At 33.3% G+C, this 22,024-nt stretch overlaps 2 protein-coding genes across 2 annotated transcripts in view; both read right to left on the bottom strand.

The window, feature by feature from the left end:
* On the bottom strand, window positions 7,006-9,813 carry LOC107604850 (pentatricopeptide repeat-containing protein At3g26782, mitochondrial). The gene is made up of 2 exons (XM_016306557.2): window positions 8,624-9,813; window positions 7,006-8,462 (listed from the first exon to the last, which is right to left on the bottom strand). The coding sequence occupies exons 1-2, from the start codon at window positions 9,587-9,589 to the stop codon at window positions 7,419-7,421; spliced, it is 2,010 nt and encodes a 669-aa protein (XP_016162043.1). The 5' UTR covers window positions 9,590-9,813; the 3' UTR covers window positions 7,006-7,418.
* The window catches only part of LOC107604852, a 3,307-nt gene continuing 1,756 nt past the window's right edge, over window positions 20,474-22,024 (bottom strand). Inside the window, exon 2 of the mRNA XM_016306558.2 lies at window positions 20,474-21,238. Coding sequence (XP_016162044.1) covers window positions 20,531-21,238 — 708 coding nt within the window. The 3' untranslated portion in view covers window positions 20,474-20,530. The remainder of the gene's footprint in view (window positions 21,239-22,024) is intronic.

The raw sequence follows: 22,024 nt of genomic DNA, 5'->3' as shown, positions 1-22,024 counted from the left end.
GAATATTTGCATATCCCTAACCTTGCTCATTTAGCTGAAAGAGTTCGACAGATTGAAAAATTAAAAAAAGACAAGAAGAAAGAAAGAGAAATGGTTGAATATGAGTTTGTTGACAATAATATTCAAAGATGATAAGTATTTTTTGCTTTTGTCTTTCTAGTAAAAAAAATGTTATATCGAAAATAATATTTTCGATAAGTTATTGTTGAACTCTTTGACAAACCAATATTCGACAAATTTGAACTTTGATAAGGTTACAAGTACATATTGGAACCCTTTGAAAGCAGTTATGTACTGAATTATCTAATCTATTAAAGTCTATACAAGTATGTCTATAAGAAGAAATCATCGAGAAGCGGTTCTTAGCAGTTGTTAGATATAATTGTGAAAAAAATTTTATTCAACTTTAAAATTCTATAAAGTTGATCAAATAAAAAAAAAGCTTCTCTGTTCAACTTTAAAATTCTGTAAAGTTAAAAATTAAAAAAAATTTATGGGTAATGATAATGATATTTTCGAATCATCAAATATGACAAACTCTCTTACCACAATGATCTGAGAAGAAATAAGAAAGAGTTACCATGATTTGAAAAATATGTTGTCATAAAAAAAATCAACGATGTGTTGAAAATGAGTATGGCTTAAAATATTTAACAAAATGTGGAAGATCTAATAGTTCAATAAACAGCCACTTTACCTTAAGATGTCAAAAAAAAAATAAATAAATACTTGGGATATTTGTTATATCGAAGATAATTTTCTTCAATAAATGGAAAGAAAATAGAAAATTATGATTAAAACATGGATTATATTTATTCATTTTATTATCCTTGGTTCTTCAATGATGACATGATGTTTTACTAATATTTTGTCATGCACTACGTAAAAATATTTGTGAAAAAATTTATACGATATATGAAGTTGATCAAACAATTATTTGGGGTTGGTTTCAAATTAATCAAACTATCGAAGACCAATTTCGACAAAGAAGAGCAAGCTAGACAAAGACATCCGGCAAGATGTCCAGAGGCTCAATCTTCTCAAAGCCCACATGACAATTATTCACCTTTGTTTTGTCGATCCCAAGATATTAGAGTTGGATGGATCAATAATTGGTAAAAGTTTAGTGATTGAAAAATGAGAGAATATAATAGCAACAGGCTCCATGTAATTATTTTGGTGGAGATGGTGGTAGATGAAGGATATTTATAAATTTGATTAATTAATATTATTATTAATATTAATAAACGGTTACTAACCGTTTAGTACTATTTGGCTAAAGGGACACAACCTTTTAAGAATTGTGTATGTTCAAAATATTGTATCTATTGGCTAAAGGGGCACAATTCTTTAAGAATTATATATGTGCAAAATATTGTATCTATTGGCAATAGAAAAGACACAACCATTTGTGTACGTAATAAATTATAATTGCTATGTGCAATATGTATAAATAAATCATTGTCCACTATTTCAAACACAGAAGTATTAAGTATACATTTTACTTAATTATTAAGAGATTTTCTTTGTTCAAGAGAGTTGAGAATTTTTTATTATTGCTAATTAAGAAATTCATTGGTTTCATTGTATCCTGGGAGAGTATTGTCATCAACCCTGTAGCATCTAAGTGTGGAGACAAATATCTCTCAAAAGAAAGTGATCTAATCGTGCCTTGAAACTATAACATAATATAAGATTTTGTCATCTTCTCATACTAATATACCCAACTATTTTAGAGAGATAGTTATTGAAGATGGCACAAGATCAAAATACCACGCTCAAAGTCATGAATTAAGAGTTTGTCAAGTTAGATCATTTTGATGGAACAAACTTCAACTGTTGGAAGGACAAGATGATGTTTCTTCTTTCGGTTCTCAATCTTTCATATGTGATTGACCCAAAGACTACACTAATTGTCGATGCCGCTGAAAATGTCACACTGGAAGAGAAAGAAAAGATTATTCAATTGGAGAAGAAACGTGATGAAGATACTTTCGCATGTCGAGGTCATATTCTCAACACTTTATCCGACCGACTCTATGATCTCTATATGTCAATTCAATCACCATTGAAGATTTGAAAGTCTTTGGAAGAAAAGAACAATACCAAACGAAAAGAACAAATAAGAAAAAATATTTTGAATTTATTATAAATGATACTATGGCTGTCATGGATCAAATAAATAAATTACAAATCCTTGTAAGTAGACTTTGTGGTCTACAAGTGGTGATCCCTAAATCATTACAAGGTGGAGAATATTTTTTTAATGAATTTGATAATTTTTGTGAATTATATGATATTTTGCATGAATCTTCCGCTCCATATAGTTCGCAATAAAATGGTTTAACGAAAAGGAAAAATCGTACCTTAGTGGATATGGTTAATTCAATGTTACTAAATGCAAAATTACCTTACAATTTGTGGGGTGAAGCATTGTTGACATCATGTCATATCCATAATAGGATACCATCAAGATATAAAAAGGTTTCTCCTTATGAAATTTGGAAAGGAAGAAAACCTAATTTGGATTATCTTAAGGTGTGGGGATGTTTAGCCTTTTATCGAGTTCATGATCAAAAGAGAACTAAATTGGGACCAAGAACTATAAAAGACACTTTTATAAGATATGCTCAAAATTCTAAAGCATATAGAATATTAGATTTAGTGTCTAATGTAATTGTTGAATCAAAAGAAGTATAATTTATTAAAAATAAATTTATCAATAATTCAACTTCTAATTCAGAATATCCCCAAAATGATACTAATATTTTACAAGAAATAAATAATCAAAATAATAAACGTCTAAGCGACAAAGAGTTGATTGAACAAAGGAAGAGCTTGAGAGTAAGAAAAGAAAAGGACTTGGGTCCAGATTTTATTTCTTCTCAGGTTATCACCTTTTCGGTAGAAGGAACTAGGAATTCTGTGACAAACAAGATTTCCATTGTGATGAACATAGAGGGTGATCCTCAAACGTTCAAAGAGGCTATGGTTTCAAGGGATTCTGCTTTTTGGAAAAAAGTAATAAATGATAAAATAGACTCAATATTATCAAACAATACTTGGGTCTTAGTTGATTTGCCTCTAAGGTCAAAGCCTATAGGATGTAAGTGGGTATTTAGAAGAAAGTATAATACTGATGGTTCATTACAAACTTTTAAAGCAAAGTTAGTGACCAAGGGGTTTAGACAACAAGAAGGTCTAGATTATTTTGATACCTACACACATGTGGCAAGAATAACTTCTATTAGGACTTTTATAACATTAGCATCCATTCACAAGCTTTGTATACATCAAATAGATGTTAAAACGACTTTTTTAAATAGAGATCTTAATGAAGGAATTTATATGGAATAACCGGAAGGCTATGTGCTAGCCGAAAATGAAAATAAAATTTGTTAATTAATTAAGTTTTTGTATGGACTAAAATAAGCGCCTAAGCAATGGCATGAGAATTTTGATTCAGTGGTGTTATCAAATGGCTTCTCACATAACAGTACGGATAAATGTATTTACTCAAAATTTACTAAAGATTATGGAGTAATCATTTGTTTATATGTTGATGATATGTTAATCATTAGAAAAAATTTAGAAGGAATTTGTGTAACGAAGGAGTATCTAACTTCTAAATTCAAAATGAAGGATTTGAATAAAATTGATACAATATTAGGCATAAAGGTGCATAAGAATGAAGTTGGCTTTACTTTAAGTTAATCTCATTATATCAAAAAGGTATTGGAAAAATTTGATCATCTCACAATTAAAGAATCCAATACACCCTATGATCCTAATCTTAAATTAGAAGGAAACATAGGAAGCCCTATAGCACAATTAGAATATGCTAGTACTATAGAAAGTTTAATGTATGTAATACATTGTGCTAGACCTAATATATCATTTGTTGTGTGCAAATTATCAAGGTTTATAAGAAAGCCTAGCAATCAACATTGGAAAGCTATAACAAGAGTTCTTAGTTATCTCAAGAAAACCATAAATTTGGAATTACATTATAGTGATTATCCCGCAGTTTTAGAAGGTTATTCAGATGTAAGTTGAATTACAAATCTTAGTGATAACAAATACACTTTAGGATGGATTTTCATCAAAGGTGGTGGAGCAATAAGTTGGGTCTCAAAGAAACAAACATGTATTACACATTCTACTATGGAGGCTAAGTTTGTAGCTTTATTAGTCGTACGTAAAGAAGCGGAATGGTTAAAAAATTTGTTGTATAATATAAAGATGTGGTCACAGCAGACAACAGCCATTTTAATCTTCTATTATAGTGAATCAACCATGTCTCGACCATATAATAAGGTTCATAATGGAAAGTCTAGACATATAAGTATGAGACATGAGTTTGTGAGGCAACTAATAGATGATGGTGTAATTACCATCACTTATGTAAGATCTCAAGGAAATTTAGCAGACCCTTTGACTAAAGGTTTGTCAAAGGATAAAATCAAAGAGATTACTGTTAAAATAAGATTAAAACATATTATTGCTAAATAATGGGAACCCAACCTTATTCTAGTAGACCACTAGTTTTAAGGTTTAATGGGTAATAACAAGTTATTTAGCAATTGGAGCATTAAGGTATAGGATTTAGTGCTATTTACAATAAATTAGGAGGGTCAGTTAAAATTTTTAATGGAATGATAATATTATTTATCAAAAGATTCCACGCACCTATATGAATATAGGAGTGGTGCCGCTCTAATAAAAAATTTTAGAGGTTTTATTCTCGTAAATATTCATGAAACCAAGATGAGCACAAGGCCATATAAGTGCTTAAATTTATAAACTCTTGAAATTGAATAAGTAATATGTGTGATTTTTGGTACTAGCATATGGAGTATATGTTTAATCGATTAGACACCTATTATTTTGTTAGAACTTTGAAATTTACACTAAAAGAATGTCTAATCTTAGTGACACATTCCTTATGCATATACTTGCATGAAATTTAAATTTTGTAAATAATGGGGATTGAAAGATATTTACAAATTTGATTAATTAATATTATTATTAATATTAATAAACGGTTACTAGCCAATGGGTTATAACTCAAATGACATAGTCTCTCCATACTCACCTAAGAGGTAACCGTTTAGTACCATTTGGCTAAAGAGACAACCTTTTAAAAATTGTGTATGTTCAAAAGAATTGTGTAACAACTAAGTGTGGGGACAAATATATCTCTAAAGAAAGCGATCTAATCGTGCCTTGAAACCATAACACAATATAAAATTTTGTCATCTTCTCATACTAATATACCCAACAGTAGAAATACTAAGTTTCGAGGTCGACTTGGTGATAACCAATGTGGTTGATAGTTGTGTCAAGTTAATATTAGTGTTCTTTCTACCTCGACTGATGAGGGGGAAAATCTTTTTCTATAAATCAAATTTTCTTTCCAGCAAAGGATGAAACAATTTTAAAAGAAAAAAAATCCATGTTGATCGAAGGAAAAGGCAAAGCAGTTGAAATTGCACTCCCTAAAATAGATTTAACTGTGTCAATGAGGAGTATTTCGAGAAAGATGAAGAAATGACTGGTACTGTGTCGATCATACCTTCTGAATTTTTTGGGCAATATAAAGGTAATCTAGGCAGATGATATTTGATGATGGAAACAGTCATTAGAGAACTAGTTGATGACTCTGAAGATTGTCGAGAATATTGAATAATATTAAGTATTTATATTTTTTTTTTTTAGTCGAAAAATAAATACTTAGGGGCATTTGTTATATCAAAAATAATATTTTCGACAAAGATATTATTAAACTCTTTAACAAGTGAGTGTTTGATAGGTTTAGACTTCGATTATTGCCAAAAGCGTTCCATTATCGATGAACTTATGAGTGCAAATTAGAACCGCTATGTAAGCGGTTAAGTACTCAGCATATTATTTGAAAATTGTTACCCAATAAAATTTGGGTCGAAGTCATTTTGTGTAGACATCGACAAGAAGGATTTGATCAAAGACAGAGGTGTGTCAATGTCATTTGATGTCAACGTCGACGAGAAAGATTCAATCAAAGACAGATACGAAGCGTCAAAGAGCTTGAAGATTTCGGTATCAAGCGTCAAATCGATAAGGAACTGTGGCATATTAAAAGGATATGGTCCAAGAGGAGGTTAATGTCGAAGAAAGTGAAGTATCCTTCGTGGGAACGGTTATTGACGGGATAACTGTATGTTACGATGTGTCAAGAAAAGATTGGTCGAAGGTGTCTATAAATAGAGAAGCAACCGAAGAATAAAGGGTTAGAATTTCACTTCAGAAAATATTCTGGCACACTCACATCCTCGGCGACTTTCTGAGTCTGTCACGAGTTCATTTTCTATTGGGTTCCTTCCATCATTTCTTTCATTGTTCTTTTGAATTCTGTATTTTAAAATTCTACAATTTACTTTTATTGCAAATTTGAATTTAGTCATTTTACATTTCAGAATTTGTCATTATTTTCTTTTATTTACATTTACAGCAAACTTTACATTCAGTTATTTCAATTTGCAAGTAAATTTTATTTTGATTTCATTCAAAGAAAAATACAAAAAATATCTTCTCCTTCATGACAAAAATGGAAGACTTTGATGCATGATAAAACTGGTACTCACAAAAAAAGAGTAGGTTTCGCTCCCAAATAATAGATATCGAATCAACCCATTTTTTCCTGTGTTGACTGAACAAACGGAATAATGAGCTGAGTGAGCGTCAGAAAGAGGTCAAGAGACCACTACTGTGCCTAGAACTTATTTTCGGGGACCACAATAGTGTAATTCAAATCTCAAGAACCAAGTTTCTTAACTTGAAAGACCACCATGGGGTTTTAATCGGACCCTGCTGTTTTCTTCAAGGTCCTCCATGATGTTTTAATCGGACCCTGCTGTTTTCTTCAAGTAACATGGGCAAACTCTTAAGAGGTTGCTCTCCATGATGTTTTTGTAGATTCATCCTCAAAATTCTTGTTCTCCACACAATAATTCAAACAAACTCTTGTGCATAAATGTTGAATAAATTCCCAAAGATATACCCGTGGAATTGAGGGTAAATATAGGCGCGAGATTCTTGTTTTTCACAATCTTAATGATCTATGATGTTCTCAAGTCAAAATTTCGTCTATATGCTATTCATTATTCACACTTGCTTTTATTGAGCTCCTGCCGTATCCTTCTATCATAATTATTAGAACTTGGAATAAGCTATCTATATGGGCAACTGAAAATTATTACACTAACTTTGAACTAATCGATCCACTACTCATTCCAAATCAAATTGAACACCGTGTTCCAGATAGATATGCAAAGTTGCAATGGTAATATGACTTTACGTCCATGAAGCTTCTCGTAAAGCATTGTTTATGTAGACAGTAATGTACAATGAACACGTTACTCCCTTTATTTCCATTGCTGTCACCAATAGTCCCCACAAGAACAGAACCCATCCTTAAAATGATGAAACCGCTTTGAGTCCCTGACAATAATTTTTCGGTTTTCCACCTTGGAAATCAATTTAATTACAGCATGGCAGTCACCACAAATCCTAAGATTTTTTATGATCTGGATAGTTGCACAAGGAACTGAATTCATGATTCCAAAGGCAACAGCAAGTTTCTCACTGTGAACTCTTAGAACCATTCCTTTTTCTTCATCATCAATGTCATGAAGCACTGATGTTACGTTAGGTACATAGCCCAGTCCTTGCAGCTTAACATTTAATTTGTCCAAATACTCGTAAATCTTAACGTGTTGAGGATGCTCTTTATCACCAACTAAAAATACATGTATTCTACCTTTAAGTTCAACTATGCTGAATCCAGGTGTTTTAAGCAATCCATGATTTTTCATCAATATTCTCATCCTCGCGACATCATCCCACCGTCCAGCATCAGCATATATATTCGAGAGTAGTACGTAGTACCCACAATTACTTGGGTCTAACTCAAATAGTTTTCTAGCAGAAATCTCCCCTAGTTCCACATTTTTGTGAATCCTACAAGCCCCAAGAAGGGAACCCCATATTATAAAATCAGGTCTCACCTTCATTTTCTTGATCAATCCATAAGCCTCATTAAGATAACCAGCACGGCCAAGAAGATCAACCATGCACGAATAATGCTCAATTCCAGGCTCAACATTAAATTCGTGATTCATTCTATTAAACCAATTCCATCCTTCTTCCAACAGACCAGCATGGCTGCAAGCAGCCAAAACTGACACAAAAGTGATGTAGTTCGGTTTGACTCCAGACCTTATCATCTTGTAGAAGACTTCCAAAGCATCTTTTGCGCAACCATGCATTCCATAGCCAGCAACCATAGCGGTCCATGACTTAACATTCTTCTCTTTCACGCGATCAAACCCCTTTCTAGCCAACTCAACTCTCCCACATTTACAGTACATGTCTACTACAGAGGTACCTACAAAAACATTATCCTCCAAATCCATCTTTATAACCTATAGTAAAAGGAAACTAGTTAGATTGGCAATTTTCACCTGGGCCATAAACTAGATTTTGTACAAAATTATAACAAAGTGGACAACAAGTTTGAAGAAAAATTACAGCAAGATTCTTAATAAGTGTTGAAACAGGATCCATGGAGCAAATTTTTGCATACCTGACCATGTATGCACTTCCCAACCTGCAGAGCTCCTGAATTTGCACAGGCTAACAACACTGCCGACAATGTCACAGCATTATAACTGACCTTGCTACTCTTCACCATATCACTGAAAACATTGAATGCCTCAGCTGACAATCCATTTTGTGCATATTCAGCAATCATAGAGTTCCAAGAGTAAGCATCTTTCTCAATCATCCCATCAAACACCTTCCTTGACACACCCATCTCCCCACACTTTGCATAAGCATCCATCAACGTGTTCCCAACCCCTAAACACCCGTCGAACCCCCTCTTAATCACAAAACCATGAACCCCTTCAGTAGTTCTCTTCTGCCGCACCCACGAACAAGCCGAAAGCACCGAACTTACAACTATCGGATCCACGAAACGATCCTCCTCCTCCTCCTGAACACACCCCACATTCTCACTCTCTTCAACCAAAAGCTCCTTAAACAAGCGAATGCCCTCAGCAGCGCAACCATTTTGGACATGGCCGGCAATAATTGAAGTCCAAGACACCACATTCCTTTGGGGAATTTCGTCGAACAGGTTTCGGGCGTGTTCCAAATGGCCACACTTAGAGTACATATCAATAAGAGCCGAGGAAACAAAGAGATCCGATTCAAAGCCAAAGACGAAAGCCTGTTGATGGGTCTGTTTTCCGGCGCAAAGGTCGAAGAGCGAAGAACAGGATTTGATGGCGCAAGGAAAGGTGTTGCGGTTGGGAATGAGGGAAAGCTTGCGCATGGAGGAGAAGGCGCGGAGGGCCTCGAGGGAGTCGCCGCTTCGGGCGAGGTCGGCAATGATGGAGTTCCAAGAAGAGACGCTGGTCTTGTCCACGTACCTGTGGAACATTGTCGTGAGGTTCTTGTTTTTGGTCCATTTTGTTGGTTGTGGTGGTGGTGATGAGTAAGCACGAATGGTTATGGTTCTGAAAACAGATTGGAGTGGTGTCTTCATTCAATCCTTCATTGATTTCGATTCAATTGGGAAACAGGTTTTGGAGCTCTCTGTGTGTGTGTTTCTTCTTCAAAGTGGGAGTAATGGAGGGAAGATCATGGGGAGCTGAATATATGAAATGAATTGAATGCCTATCATAGACAACCGTAACAAAATCAAGCTAGCGCATAAGTTCCTTAACAATAAAATTGGAATCGGCTCTGGAAAATCTGAATAATGGGTTGTACTTATGACCCACAAAAAGTAAACAAAATAATCCATTATAAATTATCCTTTTAAAAATTCTATTTTCACATTTTATATTTTATCATTCACTTTCTAATCCTTTTGGGTGTGTTTGGCAAACACGTTGGGGAAGAGAGAAGCACGTTTGAGCTTCTTGAAAGCTTCACTTTTATGTTTGGCCATTTTTATTTTCCTAAACGCAGAATTGATTCTGCTTCTAAACGCACGTCCAGGAGAAGCTAAAATTTGTAGCTTCTGCGTTTCACGTTCATGGTTGCTTATTGTCTTTGGAAAATTAGTTGAAAATTTTATTTCTTTTTTACCAACCCTATCCTTCATTTTCTTCTATAAAAAGGATACCACTAACTATTACCTTCATAATAATTCTTTATAGTTTTTCCTACTTCTTCGTAGTTTTTAGTTACAATTTTTTTCATTAAAATAGTTCAAATTTGTTTTAATCACTAGTAAATTGAATATTTTAATTCTTTTATTATTTTTAATACTCATTTTCATATTTAAATTTTTATGTTTTTATTGTATTTTTTACTTATATTTTTTTATTTATATAATAAATATTTTTATATTATTTGTGTAGTGTTCTGATTTCTCATGTTATGTTTTTATAAGTTTTTTTTATTATTTACTATACTATTTTTTATAAATTTTTTTTTTATTTTTGTTTGGCTTTGTTCATATAATTATTTATTTATTTTATTGTATTTCTTTTATTCATATGACAAATGTTATTGACCTTTTTTTAAAGATATTTTTATTATTTTTTTCATATGAATTCTTTTTTTTCTATCATTTCCTGCATTATATTTATGTTGTGTATGAAATTTTTTTATTTTTTATTTGATTTTATTCATACGAATTTTATTTACTTTTTATTGTATTTTTTTGTTCATATGATATATGTTGTTGGTTTTATGGAATTTTTATTATTTCTTATCTGTATAATTTTTTTCTATTTTTTGATGTACTCTATTTTTGTTTTGTATTAAATTTTTTTATTTTTTATTATGACTTTATAAAATTTGTAATTGTAATTATTATATACTACGTTTATTATCAAAATTTTGTATAATATAAATTATGATCATATAAAAAAGGACAAAATAAATAAAAAATTAATTATAAGTAACAATAAAGCCATAAATAATGAAAATTTATAGTCCAAAATAATACTAAATTAAAGAGTACTAATAGTACTAGAAAAATTATAGAATATTTTCTTTTTGTTTGATATTATAAAATTTATAGTACTCTCTTTCATATTTTTTTATTGTATTTATTTTATTTATATGATAAATATTTTTTATATTATTTTTGTTAGTGTTCTGACTTTGCATACATATAAAAAAAATTATTTAAATTGATGTCTCTTTTGGTAATTTTTCATCTAAAAGTGATTTTGAGTAGTATAATCCAAACATCATTTGTTTTACTATAATCAATTTTGATATAAAAATTACCAAACATAAATCACGTTAACCCAAACTTACTTTTCATCAAAATCAATTTTACAAAATCAATTTTATACAAATTCCCGTTTGCAAACTGTAATCATTGTATACTCCTTCCCAAACTCTTACTGTGCATCGGTTCTTCCCTCACTAGTCAGTTTCAATGTCGTTGAACTTTTTTGCCATCAAACTATCAATTTAGAATGAAAATAACTATCTACATACTTAGTAAAATAAATATCTATCAAATTTTATTATATTTACTTAAATCCAATCTAAATTAAATAAACATTCACTTTAGAATAAAAAATAACCATCTAAATACTTAATAAAATGAACATCCAACAATAATTTATCAATTTCATACTAAATAGTCAAACAAAAAAGAAACAAAATATTGATAAGAGAAAGCGTTGAAAAAAAAAGTATAAAAAAATTGAAACTTAAAAGAACGAAAGTATAAAAATGACCGTACCTAATATCTGTAATTCCAGTAGCCATTAGAACCAGCAATTAAAATGGCCCAACGAATTTTTTCTTCCATGTTGTCGCTGTCGTCAGAAGGCGCTTTGAAGAATCTAGAACTTTCGGAAAGAAGGCAAATAAATTTTTCGTCGGGGTCTCGAACGGCGAAAATAAGGATGACGAAGAAGGCCGATGAGGTAATGACCAAATCAGTATCCGAAAGATTCAAACGCTGACATTTTGGTACCTCACTATTGTTATTGACAAAATGGTCCTTAAAAGATTTTAAAATTTGACAAGCGTATCCACGAGTTCACTGGAGCACATTTCCGGCAAGCACAGTGCTAACATGGCCACTGCGTTTTGATGACATGGCAAATACCCCCCAACCCTAAAATTCTTCCCTCCCCCTCTCTAACCCTAATTCCCCATCTCCAACGCACTTCCTCCCTCCTCAGTCCAAAATCCCCCTTTCTAAACCCTAATCCCCTTCCCTTGCCTCTTTGAATTCTAATTCCCTTCCCAACACAGTGTCTCACACTCTCAACTCACTCTCCTCCAAAATAGCAGTAGAGCTCAACCTTCTCAATCTTACAGAGCCAGTGTCATCGACACCGCACTGTCGCCATCTCGTCGTCAGGTCTTCTGCGTCCGCCAGTGTCTCCTTTGTAGCATTACGTTGTCTGCACGCCTTCACCGCTGTCGCCTTCACTGCTTGTATCTGCTTGCTGCTAGCCCCCAGTCGTTGCCATGCCTCCTCTGTCTGGGTTCCATCTTGGCTCTATCGTGTCCTGCCCCCTCTGTGTCTGGTGTTCTTCTTCTATTCTTGCTTTGGTGGTGTCTGTATTAAGTTTTATTTTATTTTATTTTATTTTATTTTGATTATTGTATATGAATTTGTTTCTAAATTTTATTGTGATTAATCTTTTTGAATGATAATTTAACCTAAAAATTTGGGACAATTCATGATTTGGGACAACTCTGTTGATGTTGAGGTTGTTGTTGCTGTGAATGGTGGTGTTGAGGGAGGGAGAGGGAAGTGTGCGTTGGGGAAGTGGGAGTGGTGGAGAGAGAGAGAGAGTGGTGGAGGTTGTTGTTGCTGTTGATGTTAAAGTTGTTGTTGCTGTGAACGGTGGTGTTGAGGGAGGAAGGGAAAGTGTACGTTGGGAAGGGACTTGTGATGCAGCGGGGACTGCGATTAGGGAGAAGTGTGCGTTGGAGATGGGGGCTGCGACAGGGAGGGAGAGGGAATGGGAGGGAGTGTGCGTTAGGAGGGAACTTTGGGGGTGGTTTGCCAAGTCACCAAAACACGGTGGCCACATCAGCACTGTGCTTGCCGGAAATGTGCTCCGGTGAACTCGTGGATACGCTTGTCAAATTTTAAAATCTTTTAAAGTCATTTTGTCAATAACAATAGTGAGGTACCAAAATGTCAACATTTGAATCTTTCAGGTACTGATTTGGTCATTACCTCAAATTTAATTTTAAATTTAAATTTATCTTTTTCTTTTAAACTGTTATTCACATTGTTTACAATATACATTGTTTACTTATCCCTCCTCAATTGAAATTTAAAGCTGCATATGATTACGGTGGAAATGGAAACAAAAGAAGCTGCGCATTTGGTATTATTATTAATTACTTGGTGTAACAAAAATTTAAAATTAGTATATCTTGTCTGAGTCGTTTAAGGCTGTGTTTGGAAGTGAGACAAAGACTAAAAAATTGAGACTAAATCAATGTCATTATTTTATAAATGTACTCTAAGAACAAAAAAAATCCAAAATTATAGATCAACATAAAAATATTATTTGTACATCGAAAATTTTTGAGTTTAAACAAACTTTCGACCTTATGTCCAGTCCCGTTGATCTGTCCCATTCGACGATCTTGCACACGACAATCAGAAATAGAAAAATTAACATCAAAACTAAGATCAACAAGTTGACCAATAGAAATAAGATTAAAGTTTAATTTTAGAATAAAATAAGTGTTAGGGAGAGTAAGATTTGACTGTGAAATAAAATCATTATGTTGTTGCATGCAAGAGAGAACCATCAGCAGTGTTGTTGACATAAGGTACATTTGTAATGGTAGACAAAGATGAGAAAAGATGACGCAAAAGAGACATGTGATGAAAGCAACCAGAATCAAAATACCATTTATAATTACCTAGAGGAGTAGAAAGAGCAGCAGAGGTATTACCAAAAAAGGAGAAAAGTTGCTTAAGAAGAGACTCAATGCCGGATGGAGAGACAGAAGGTGGGTTGAGAGAAGCAGAGTTGGTGGATTCATTACCAACAACAACAGCAGTAGAAGCGAGCACATTCTTAAAGTAGTTGGGACGAGAATGATACTTGTTCGGATCTGAACGTAGTGAGTGAGTAGGACAGGTAGTAATCAAGTGTCTCAAGAGCTTGCAATAATGGCAGAACATGTTTGGACAATGGTAGCTAATGTGACATTTCTGTTTGCATTTGCGACATTCAATAGAAGGATAGTCTGAGAAGAGGTGCCGAGATCGATTACAGTTTTGACAGAATTTACTCTTTCTGCCTGTGGCAGCAAAGACATCTGATTTTTCCATAATAGTAGATACAAAGATGAAAGAGAGAAAAAAAATGCAAGATCAGAACAAAAATTGAGGAAACGAAAGTCAATATTGAAAAGACCTCACCAAAAAATCTTAGGATGGGTCCCACTATATGCCACGTCAACAGCCACATTAGTAGAAGAGGACACATGGTGACGTGTGAGAGGAAGAGGAAGACATGTCAATGCTGACGCAGAGAGGAGTTGGCGCGCAGGTCAGTAAGCAGACCAGGCCGGGTTGACATGCAGGTCGAACACGGGTTGGTTGGAGGCGCCATATCTGGACACGTGTGACGCTTCTGGGCTGTTGATCATGGGTGTTGATCCAACGGCGCTGGGAGCGCCTGGAAGGACGAAGATAAGCAAACAGACAATGACCTTGAGGCAACGCGTCTGGTGATTTCCGGCGACAAGTCTGGGTCGTTGAACTTGCAACGACAAGATGAAGACGGTGGTAAGGGCAGTGACGAACCAAAGCGTCGGAAAATGATCAAAAAACAAGGGTAAAGAATACTGTCGAAAAAAGAAAAACAAGGGGCTATGAACTAATTTCCATGGGAAAAAAAAACCTATGCTATTGATACCATGTTAGAAATAAGAGAATAATATGAAGAAAGTGATTTTGTATTATTCAATATGTTGAGAATGCTACAATATAGAATGGTATATATAGGTGCTAGAAGAATTAAAGTAATAAAAGTATAATATCCTATAATAAATATACAGATATACTAAATAAATATAATTGATACTAATTAATCTTAATTAATCCTAATTATACTCTAACATATACTAAAATCAATTATATACATAAATTATAATGTATTTTTGTATTTTTATATATATACACTGTCTAATACAAATTAATCACTCATTTTATGTGTCACGCGCCAACTGATCAAACCCTTTTCATTCTAGTAAATACTCCCATATATACATACTCACCTAACACTCAATAAAAAACTCACGTCAATACTTCTCTTTCAGATTTTGCCACATCCCTAATCACAAACTTTATTAAAAAATATAATCAATTTAATAAAATATCTAACAAAATTTAAAAAAAAAATATGAAAAAATATAAAAACTTTAAAAAAAATTATCTCTAATAATGGCTGCAAAATGGTGGAGACATGATAGTGATAAGAAGTAGCAGTGAAACCTACAGTAGTGGTGGAGCTAGGATTTAGTAACATAATGAATAACCAAAAGAAAAAATAGACAACAACCTTACCTTACGCATGGTGGACCTCAACCGCAGTGATAGCGATAAGGCGACGACCTCTGATCGACGAGAAGGGGAACCTAACAGCAGTGGCACAGCGGAGGCTTTTCACGGAGACTCCAGCAGCAGTGACAACGACGATCTACGATGAGAATGTGGCTTACCGGTGGTGACGGCAACTCCAGGTGATGGCAGCGCATCCTTTTTCAACGGACAAAAGGGAGAGAGGTGAGAGAGAGAGTTTGCAAAAGTGAGGGAGAAAGATTTTGCGTTTAAATTTTATCCCAAATTTACCGTCGGATTTACTGGCGAAAAAATCTGACGGTAAAGTGTTCGTCGTTACCGAAACAACGCTTTTCACTAAATCCTGTTACCGTTAGATTTTTCTGACAGTAAATTTTTGTGTTTCTATTTACCGTCAGATTGAGCGACAAAATTTTAAATCTGACAGTAATTTATTCAAGGAACGAATTTTTACTCATAATTTTCGAAAAATCCACCAATAAATCCGATATTACTTAACGTTTTTTTTTTTTTTTTGTAGTGCAAGATTTGTCTTTTTTCAAATTGTAAAAAATTTTTTTATCACCAAATCTCGAAACCATAGGATTTGTTAAGTATTAATTGATTTCTATTGAGGGCTAGATTATTGTGCAATATGCAAAACAAAATAGTAAATAAGATATGTAGAAAAAGTAGTATAGTACAACTAAATATAATCATATGGCTAAATGCATTAACTCAATACAAGCAATGATCCTCCAAAACTAACATGGAATGACACTCTAAATTCTAAAAAAATAACAAGACATAAAAGAGAATAGATAAATGTTCATATCAACATATTTAAGCGTTTTGAAATATGAACATTATAGTTTGAGAAAGGCAAGGTAGCAAAATTGAAGAAAATATTGTTTTCAAAAAGTGTAAACAAATTATTAAAAAATTTCATTTTGCATTTATTGCCAGGTTATAATTAAACATGGTTCAAATTATACTTTAAAATACGTTTATAATCAAACACATCAAGAATAATAATCAAATTTAAGAATCTAAATCAAAGTTAAAAATTTAAATTATAATCAAACTCATTTCAAATCATAATTTAAAATTCAACTATAATCAAATACCAAAATCTAAATTAAAGTTCAAACTCATGTTAATCAAACACAGATAATTAGAAATTATAACCATTAAAATAAACTAGTTCGAAATAAATCATAAAAAAAAAATCTAAACCAAATATATAGTTGGTATTAAATACAGTTTTTTTTACTTGATTTTAAGATCATTTGTGATATGTGATTAAATTCGTATGCCTTTATGTCCCACATCTGACATCCCTAAAATTTGAAGTAATCTAATGTGTGTTTAATGTGAAACAAGATTAAGCCAAGTTTAACAGGTTAAAAATAAAAAACACAAGAAGGAAAGGCATATCTTCATTCTCGCATTTTTACAAGCAAGTGGTACTCGCTCAAGTGCAATGGAGCACTCACAATGACTACTTTAACAACAAATGTATATTAACTAGGCTAATAATCAAACTCAAATACAAATCAAAGCACATAACCAAATTATAATCAAACATTGCTAAAGGTAATAATCAAACACGTTTAGGAAAATAATCAAACTCAAAAATAAAAAAAGATGAACTCAAGAAGTGAAAATCAAGAAAAGTAAGTTCCATTCAAATTAACACAAAGAAGCATGAGATATTTTATTTTGGAGAGCTTGTTGGGGGCTCTACCTGTGACCTTAATGAGCAAATTTTGCATTGAGATCCTTCAATTAATTAAGAAGCCTTACTTTTGTCTTGTTCCTTAGTTTATATGCTGACAAAAGCATCAAATATGGAAGCGAATACTCGAAATGATCCTTGTGGGAAAGACAATGCAATAAAAATCTAGAATGAAAAAGAGAAGAAGCTCAAAAGTTTTGTTTGATTCAAGTCTGAGTGTGATCAAAGGGAGAAAGTGCTTCATTGCGTCTTGTATGGAACATGTGAGCGTGTGTAGGAGTGAGATTGGAATTGATTTTCCAATTTTTAGGTATTATAAAGTATATTTGTATTTTTATGTTGTTGTACATGATTCTTTAAGGAGAATTATACTCTCACTTTCTTACAAATTCATTGAAGCCTTTCACAATGAACCGCTGAATCTGATGTGAAGTATTGCCCAACATTTAGAAAGATACATAGCATCTATAATGTATTTCTCTTAACATAGATTAACGAACAGAAAGAAATTAAAGAACACTAGCTATAGTGGGTACTACTTAATACGCATACCAGCCATAGTGTACATGTATGCTCAAGCATTAGTTATGGTACTTAATTATTATGAAGAAGCTACATAGCATCATAACTACAATGGCATTGGCATAATTCAACCTAGTTGAACTGGAAGTCATCCTGCCGTCGAACTCGCCGGAACTTGGCATCGGCGACGGAGCATCACCACTACTCATTGGTTGATTGTCACTTGGAGCGGGGAAAAATGAGGAAATATCGGGCGCCGTCACATATGGTAAGATACCCGGAGATGCCGGAATTGTTGCCTCCGTGGTTGAACTGAGAGCTTCTGAATTGGCAAGCAAGACAAAGAGATAGACAAAGGAACATAACTTGGTCATGGTGGCCATGAATTGCTCACAAGTTTCTATAAACAGAAAGCTAGATGATAATGCAATTGGTTATGGGACAAGTGTGGAAGTGTGTGCTAAGTAATAGTAGGGGGAAGATAAGAAATTACTCTACTAGTGTGCATGTTGTGACAATTTTATTTTCGTTGAGTATCACGGGTCTAGCGAGGATTTACTTCTTTTATTTTATTTTGTTACAAGATACAACTTGTTTCACGTAGATTTACCACTTATAAAGGCGGCACAAGAATAATATACGTCGAATTATTAATTTATTATTTTGATAATCTTTAATTTTAAGTATTATATTATAAATACCAATGAGTTATAGTTCAAATGGCATAATTTCCCCATATTCAATTAAGAGATTGCGGGTTCGAGTTTATTATCTTTCGTAAAAAAAAAAAAAGTATTATATCATAAATTCACCTATAACTATATGAGTTTTTACTTTTTATATTCACTATGAATTAAACATATATTTCCAACCCAGATGTCAAACTTCATCGGCAACTTAGTATATTTAAAACAATTTACTTTCTTCGTTTTTTGTATTGTCTCTAAGGCTTTGTTTGGATATAGAAAAGAAAATGGAAGGAAAGAAAATGAGAGGAAAGAAAATGAGTGGAAAGAAAATAGAAGGAAAAGTAGAGTTATTTGTATGTTGTTTGGATTAAGAGAAAATGGATGGAAAGAAAATAGAGAGAAAGTTTTCTTTTGTTTGGATGAAAAGAAAAGTGAGAAGAAAGAAAATCATAATAGTATAAAATTACATTAATACCCTTATATATATTATATGTAAATTATAATTTATTAATGATAAGGGGTAAATGTGTAATTTTATTTAAATTGCTCCCATTTCTCTCCATTTTCTTCTCATTTATGGAAAGAAAATAATTTAATGGGTCCCACACTATTTTTTTCTTTCCTCTCTATTTTCTCTTTTTATCCAAACAACAAAAAACTTACTTTTCCATTCATTTTCTTTCCTCCCATTTTCTTTCCCTTCAAAATCCCTCAATCCAAACAATGTGTAAGCATACGTATTTATTAAAACCTTATGTTTTTCTTGATCTGTCGGTTGTCTTCAGTACGGAGGAGATTCCATTTCCCAAGTGAAAAAACAAAGAAACTGAAACTCTGCAATGCACAACCATTTATTGCAAGAACGGTGAGGTTTGTTAACGATTCACATGCTAATTCTAGGACCCGTTAATTTCGGATTTGTAGCTTTTCTTACCCAACCCTACCCTACCCCCATGTGAGAATGTGACATGGAATCCATGATACATTCAATGACAACCTCCATTTTTTTAAGGAAAATTGTTATGCATAATATATTGGTGTATTGTGAATATTAATTCACACTGCATCCATTATACACTATCTATTATTGAGTGAGATGATGTTACATTTTCTGGAAAAATAAAAATTATATTATACATATTGTGTAATACAAAAATACTGTATAAATTCATTCAACAGGGTATAAAATGTAAATCTGCTCAATGCCAGCGTTATATATATAACGCAACTCTGAAAATATTACCACCATCTGAAGCTTATTCGATATTCACAGCCAAGGTGAAAATATATGTAAAATTTTAAGAGATGAGCACTTCAAACTCTTGCAGACTATAAACCAAAATATGTTAACCATGAGTAGCCAAAAATCAAAGGTATAGCAATAATGATGCATTTGTTAGCTGAATAAATCCCATTAAGAGGATAACATACTAAAGGATGAGATCTGAATCGATGAATGATGAAAATGTAATTGAAATATCAGCAGCACCATGTGATAGACTCACATGACAACATGGATTTCATCATGGTCCACAGAGCAAGTGACAAAAACTGCAAATAAAACAGAAAAGATAAGAATATGGGGCATACTCTCAGTTTTCCCGCTGATGACTTGACTGCACTTAACAGGCATAACTGAATTCGAAGGATCCCAAGACAGTGTTGGAACATAATCTAATAGTTGATATGATAGATCTTAGATTGAGAATAAAATAACTATGTCGTCTAAGTTTTGAATTCCAAAGCAATTGTATCTTTTTCAAAGTACATGAATACATGCCATGTAGAGGTACAGCAGCAACTTTTAGTAAAGATAAAAATACAAAAGAATTGATACAACAATCTCAAATATTCCATAATTACTCCTTTTGGAGTCAACCAAAGCTCAAATTACAACACAAGGTGCCACTTTCAAGTGTATTGGTGATTGGTGGATACCAACAACCAAGTTAAATATGTAAAAATCCCAATAAATACCAAAATCCTGTTCCCTATATGTAAAAGCTGCTTCAACTAGAGAAGCCTAAGGTGTGCTGTATCATTCAACCTTTTTATCTGCCATCCTGTTCTCAAGGAATGTTGCAACACTGTTACCGAAGAATCTCCGATGCAGAACTTCTGTGACAGCAATGGACTACATCCAAGAAGTCCCGTTAGGAGACACTTTATCGGTGCAGAGTGAGTAAATATGCCTATACAAGAAACAGATGCATTATAGCCACCGAATGAATTGTGCAGCGCACTTTGGTGGTTGACTTGCCTAGGAGATATATCATCTTCAAAATCATCGCCAGTGTTTGTCACGACTTGTAGCCTGCTCTTACCAGATTTTTTCCTGGAGAGTCCTGGCCTATGCCTGTGGAGCGAATCCCATTGGGTTGTTGGATGAAGGGGTCCATCCTGGTCGTGAATAGAATTCGTCAGAGGATGGGAATCTTGCTGAACAAATGTTTGGTTGTTTTCATTGTGATGGGAGGATAGATCAATCCTCAATTTTTCAGGCAGTCGGAGAACAATCCCATTTAAGAACTGAACCATGCGGAATTCAACTTGTCTAAGTGATTCTCCAGAAGGTGCAGCAAAATCTGGCTGGAACCTGTCGATGATCCTCAAAATTTCAGGTGTATATATTTCTGATTGAAGGCAGCCTTCCCAATTCCCTTGACTCATCTCTACAAGGGCGTCTGAGGACTGAATCTGATCCTCCAAAAAATTGATTTCCTGACAAATAAAGCTATATAAATGAGATTTCAAGCACTAGATTCAGTAATACAATCTCTTCCCTGCCTTATCAACACTCAGCAGTGCTACATCTACTAGAAGAAAAATTCTGAAAACATACAGTTTGCAAATATGAATACAATCTACAATAAATTCATCTCCATGTCTTATATGACCCAGGCCAGATGCATTAATTCTTAGAACAGAACCCTCTCTCTCTCTCTCTCTCTATATATATATATATATACTTAAATCATGCAGAATAAATAAGGAACTCAGTTAATGCGAGCTAATGCTCTTCAGCATCTTTTCTAATTTTAACTCATCCAAGGTACCAATAAACATATAGCAACACACCAACAGTCTACAGCAATAGCCAGTTAGGCAACTTGACCTAAAATTGCAGAACCGTCCCAATTAACATACACACGCACATACGTAATTTGCTCTAAAGATTTACTTAGCAAGTGACTCCAGTCCAACCTTAATATGGCATCCACTTTTGTTGCTAGTGAAAATATTGAAGAATAGTTTCATACGCATCCGTATAATTCTAAGTTACTCCTCCATTAAGGACTACCACATTTATTGCTTATCAATGTGTTAAAATTACAATCTTACGGAGACATAGCACCTAGCATATATAACAAATAACATGCTCTCCTATTATAGTTCTCAAGTGGAACGAAAAATAACTATAACCAGCTATCCATGTTCTTATATATACCCTCTTTCTACCTATGACACACATACAGCTTCCAAGTTGCAATGGATTCAACACCCCAA

This window comes from Arachis ipaensis, chromosome B06, assembly GCF_000816755.2.
Source record: "Arachis ipaensis cultivar K30076 chromosome B06, Araip1.1, whole genome shotgun sequence".
Classification (NCBI taxonomy): Eukaryota; Viridiplantae; Streptophyta; class Magnoliopsida; order Fabales; family Fabaceae; genus Arachis; species Arachis ipaensis.
The sequence above is the reverse complement of the archived record's forward strand: the minus strand, read 5'-3'. Positions and strand labels throughout refer to the sequence as shown.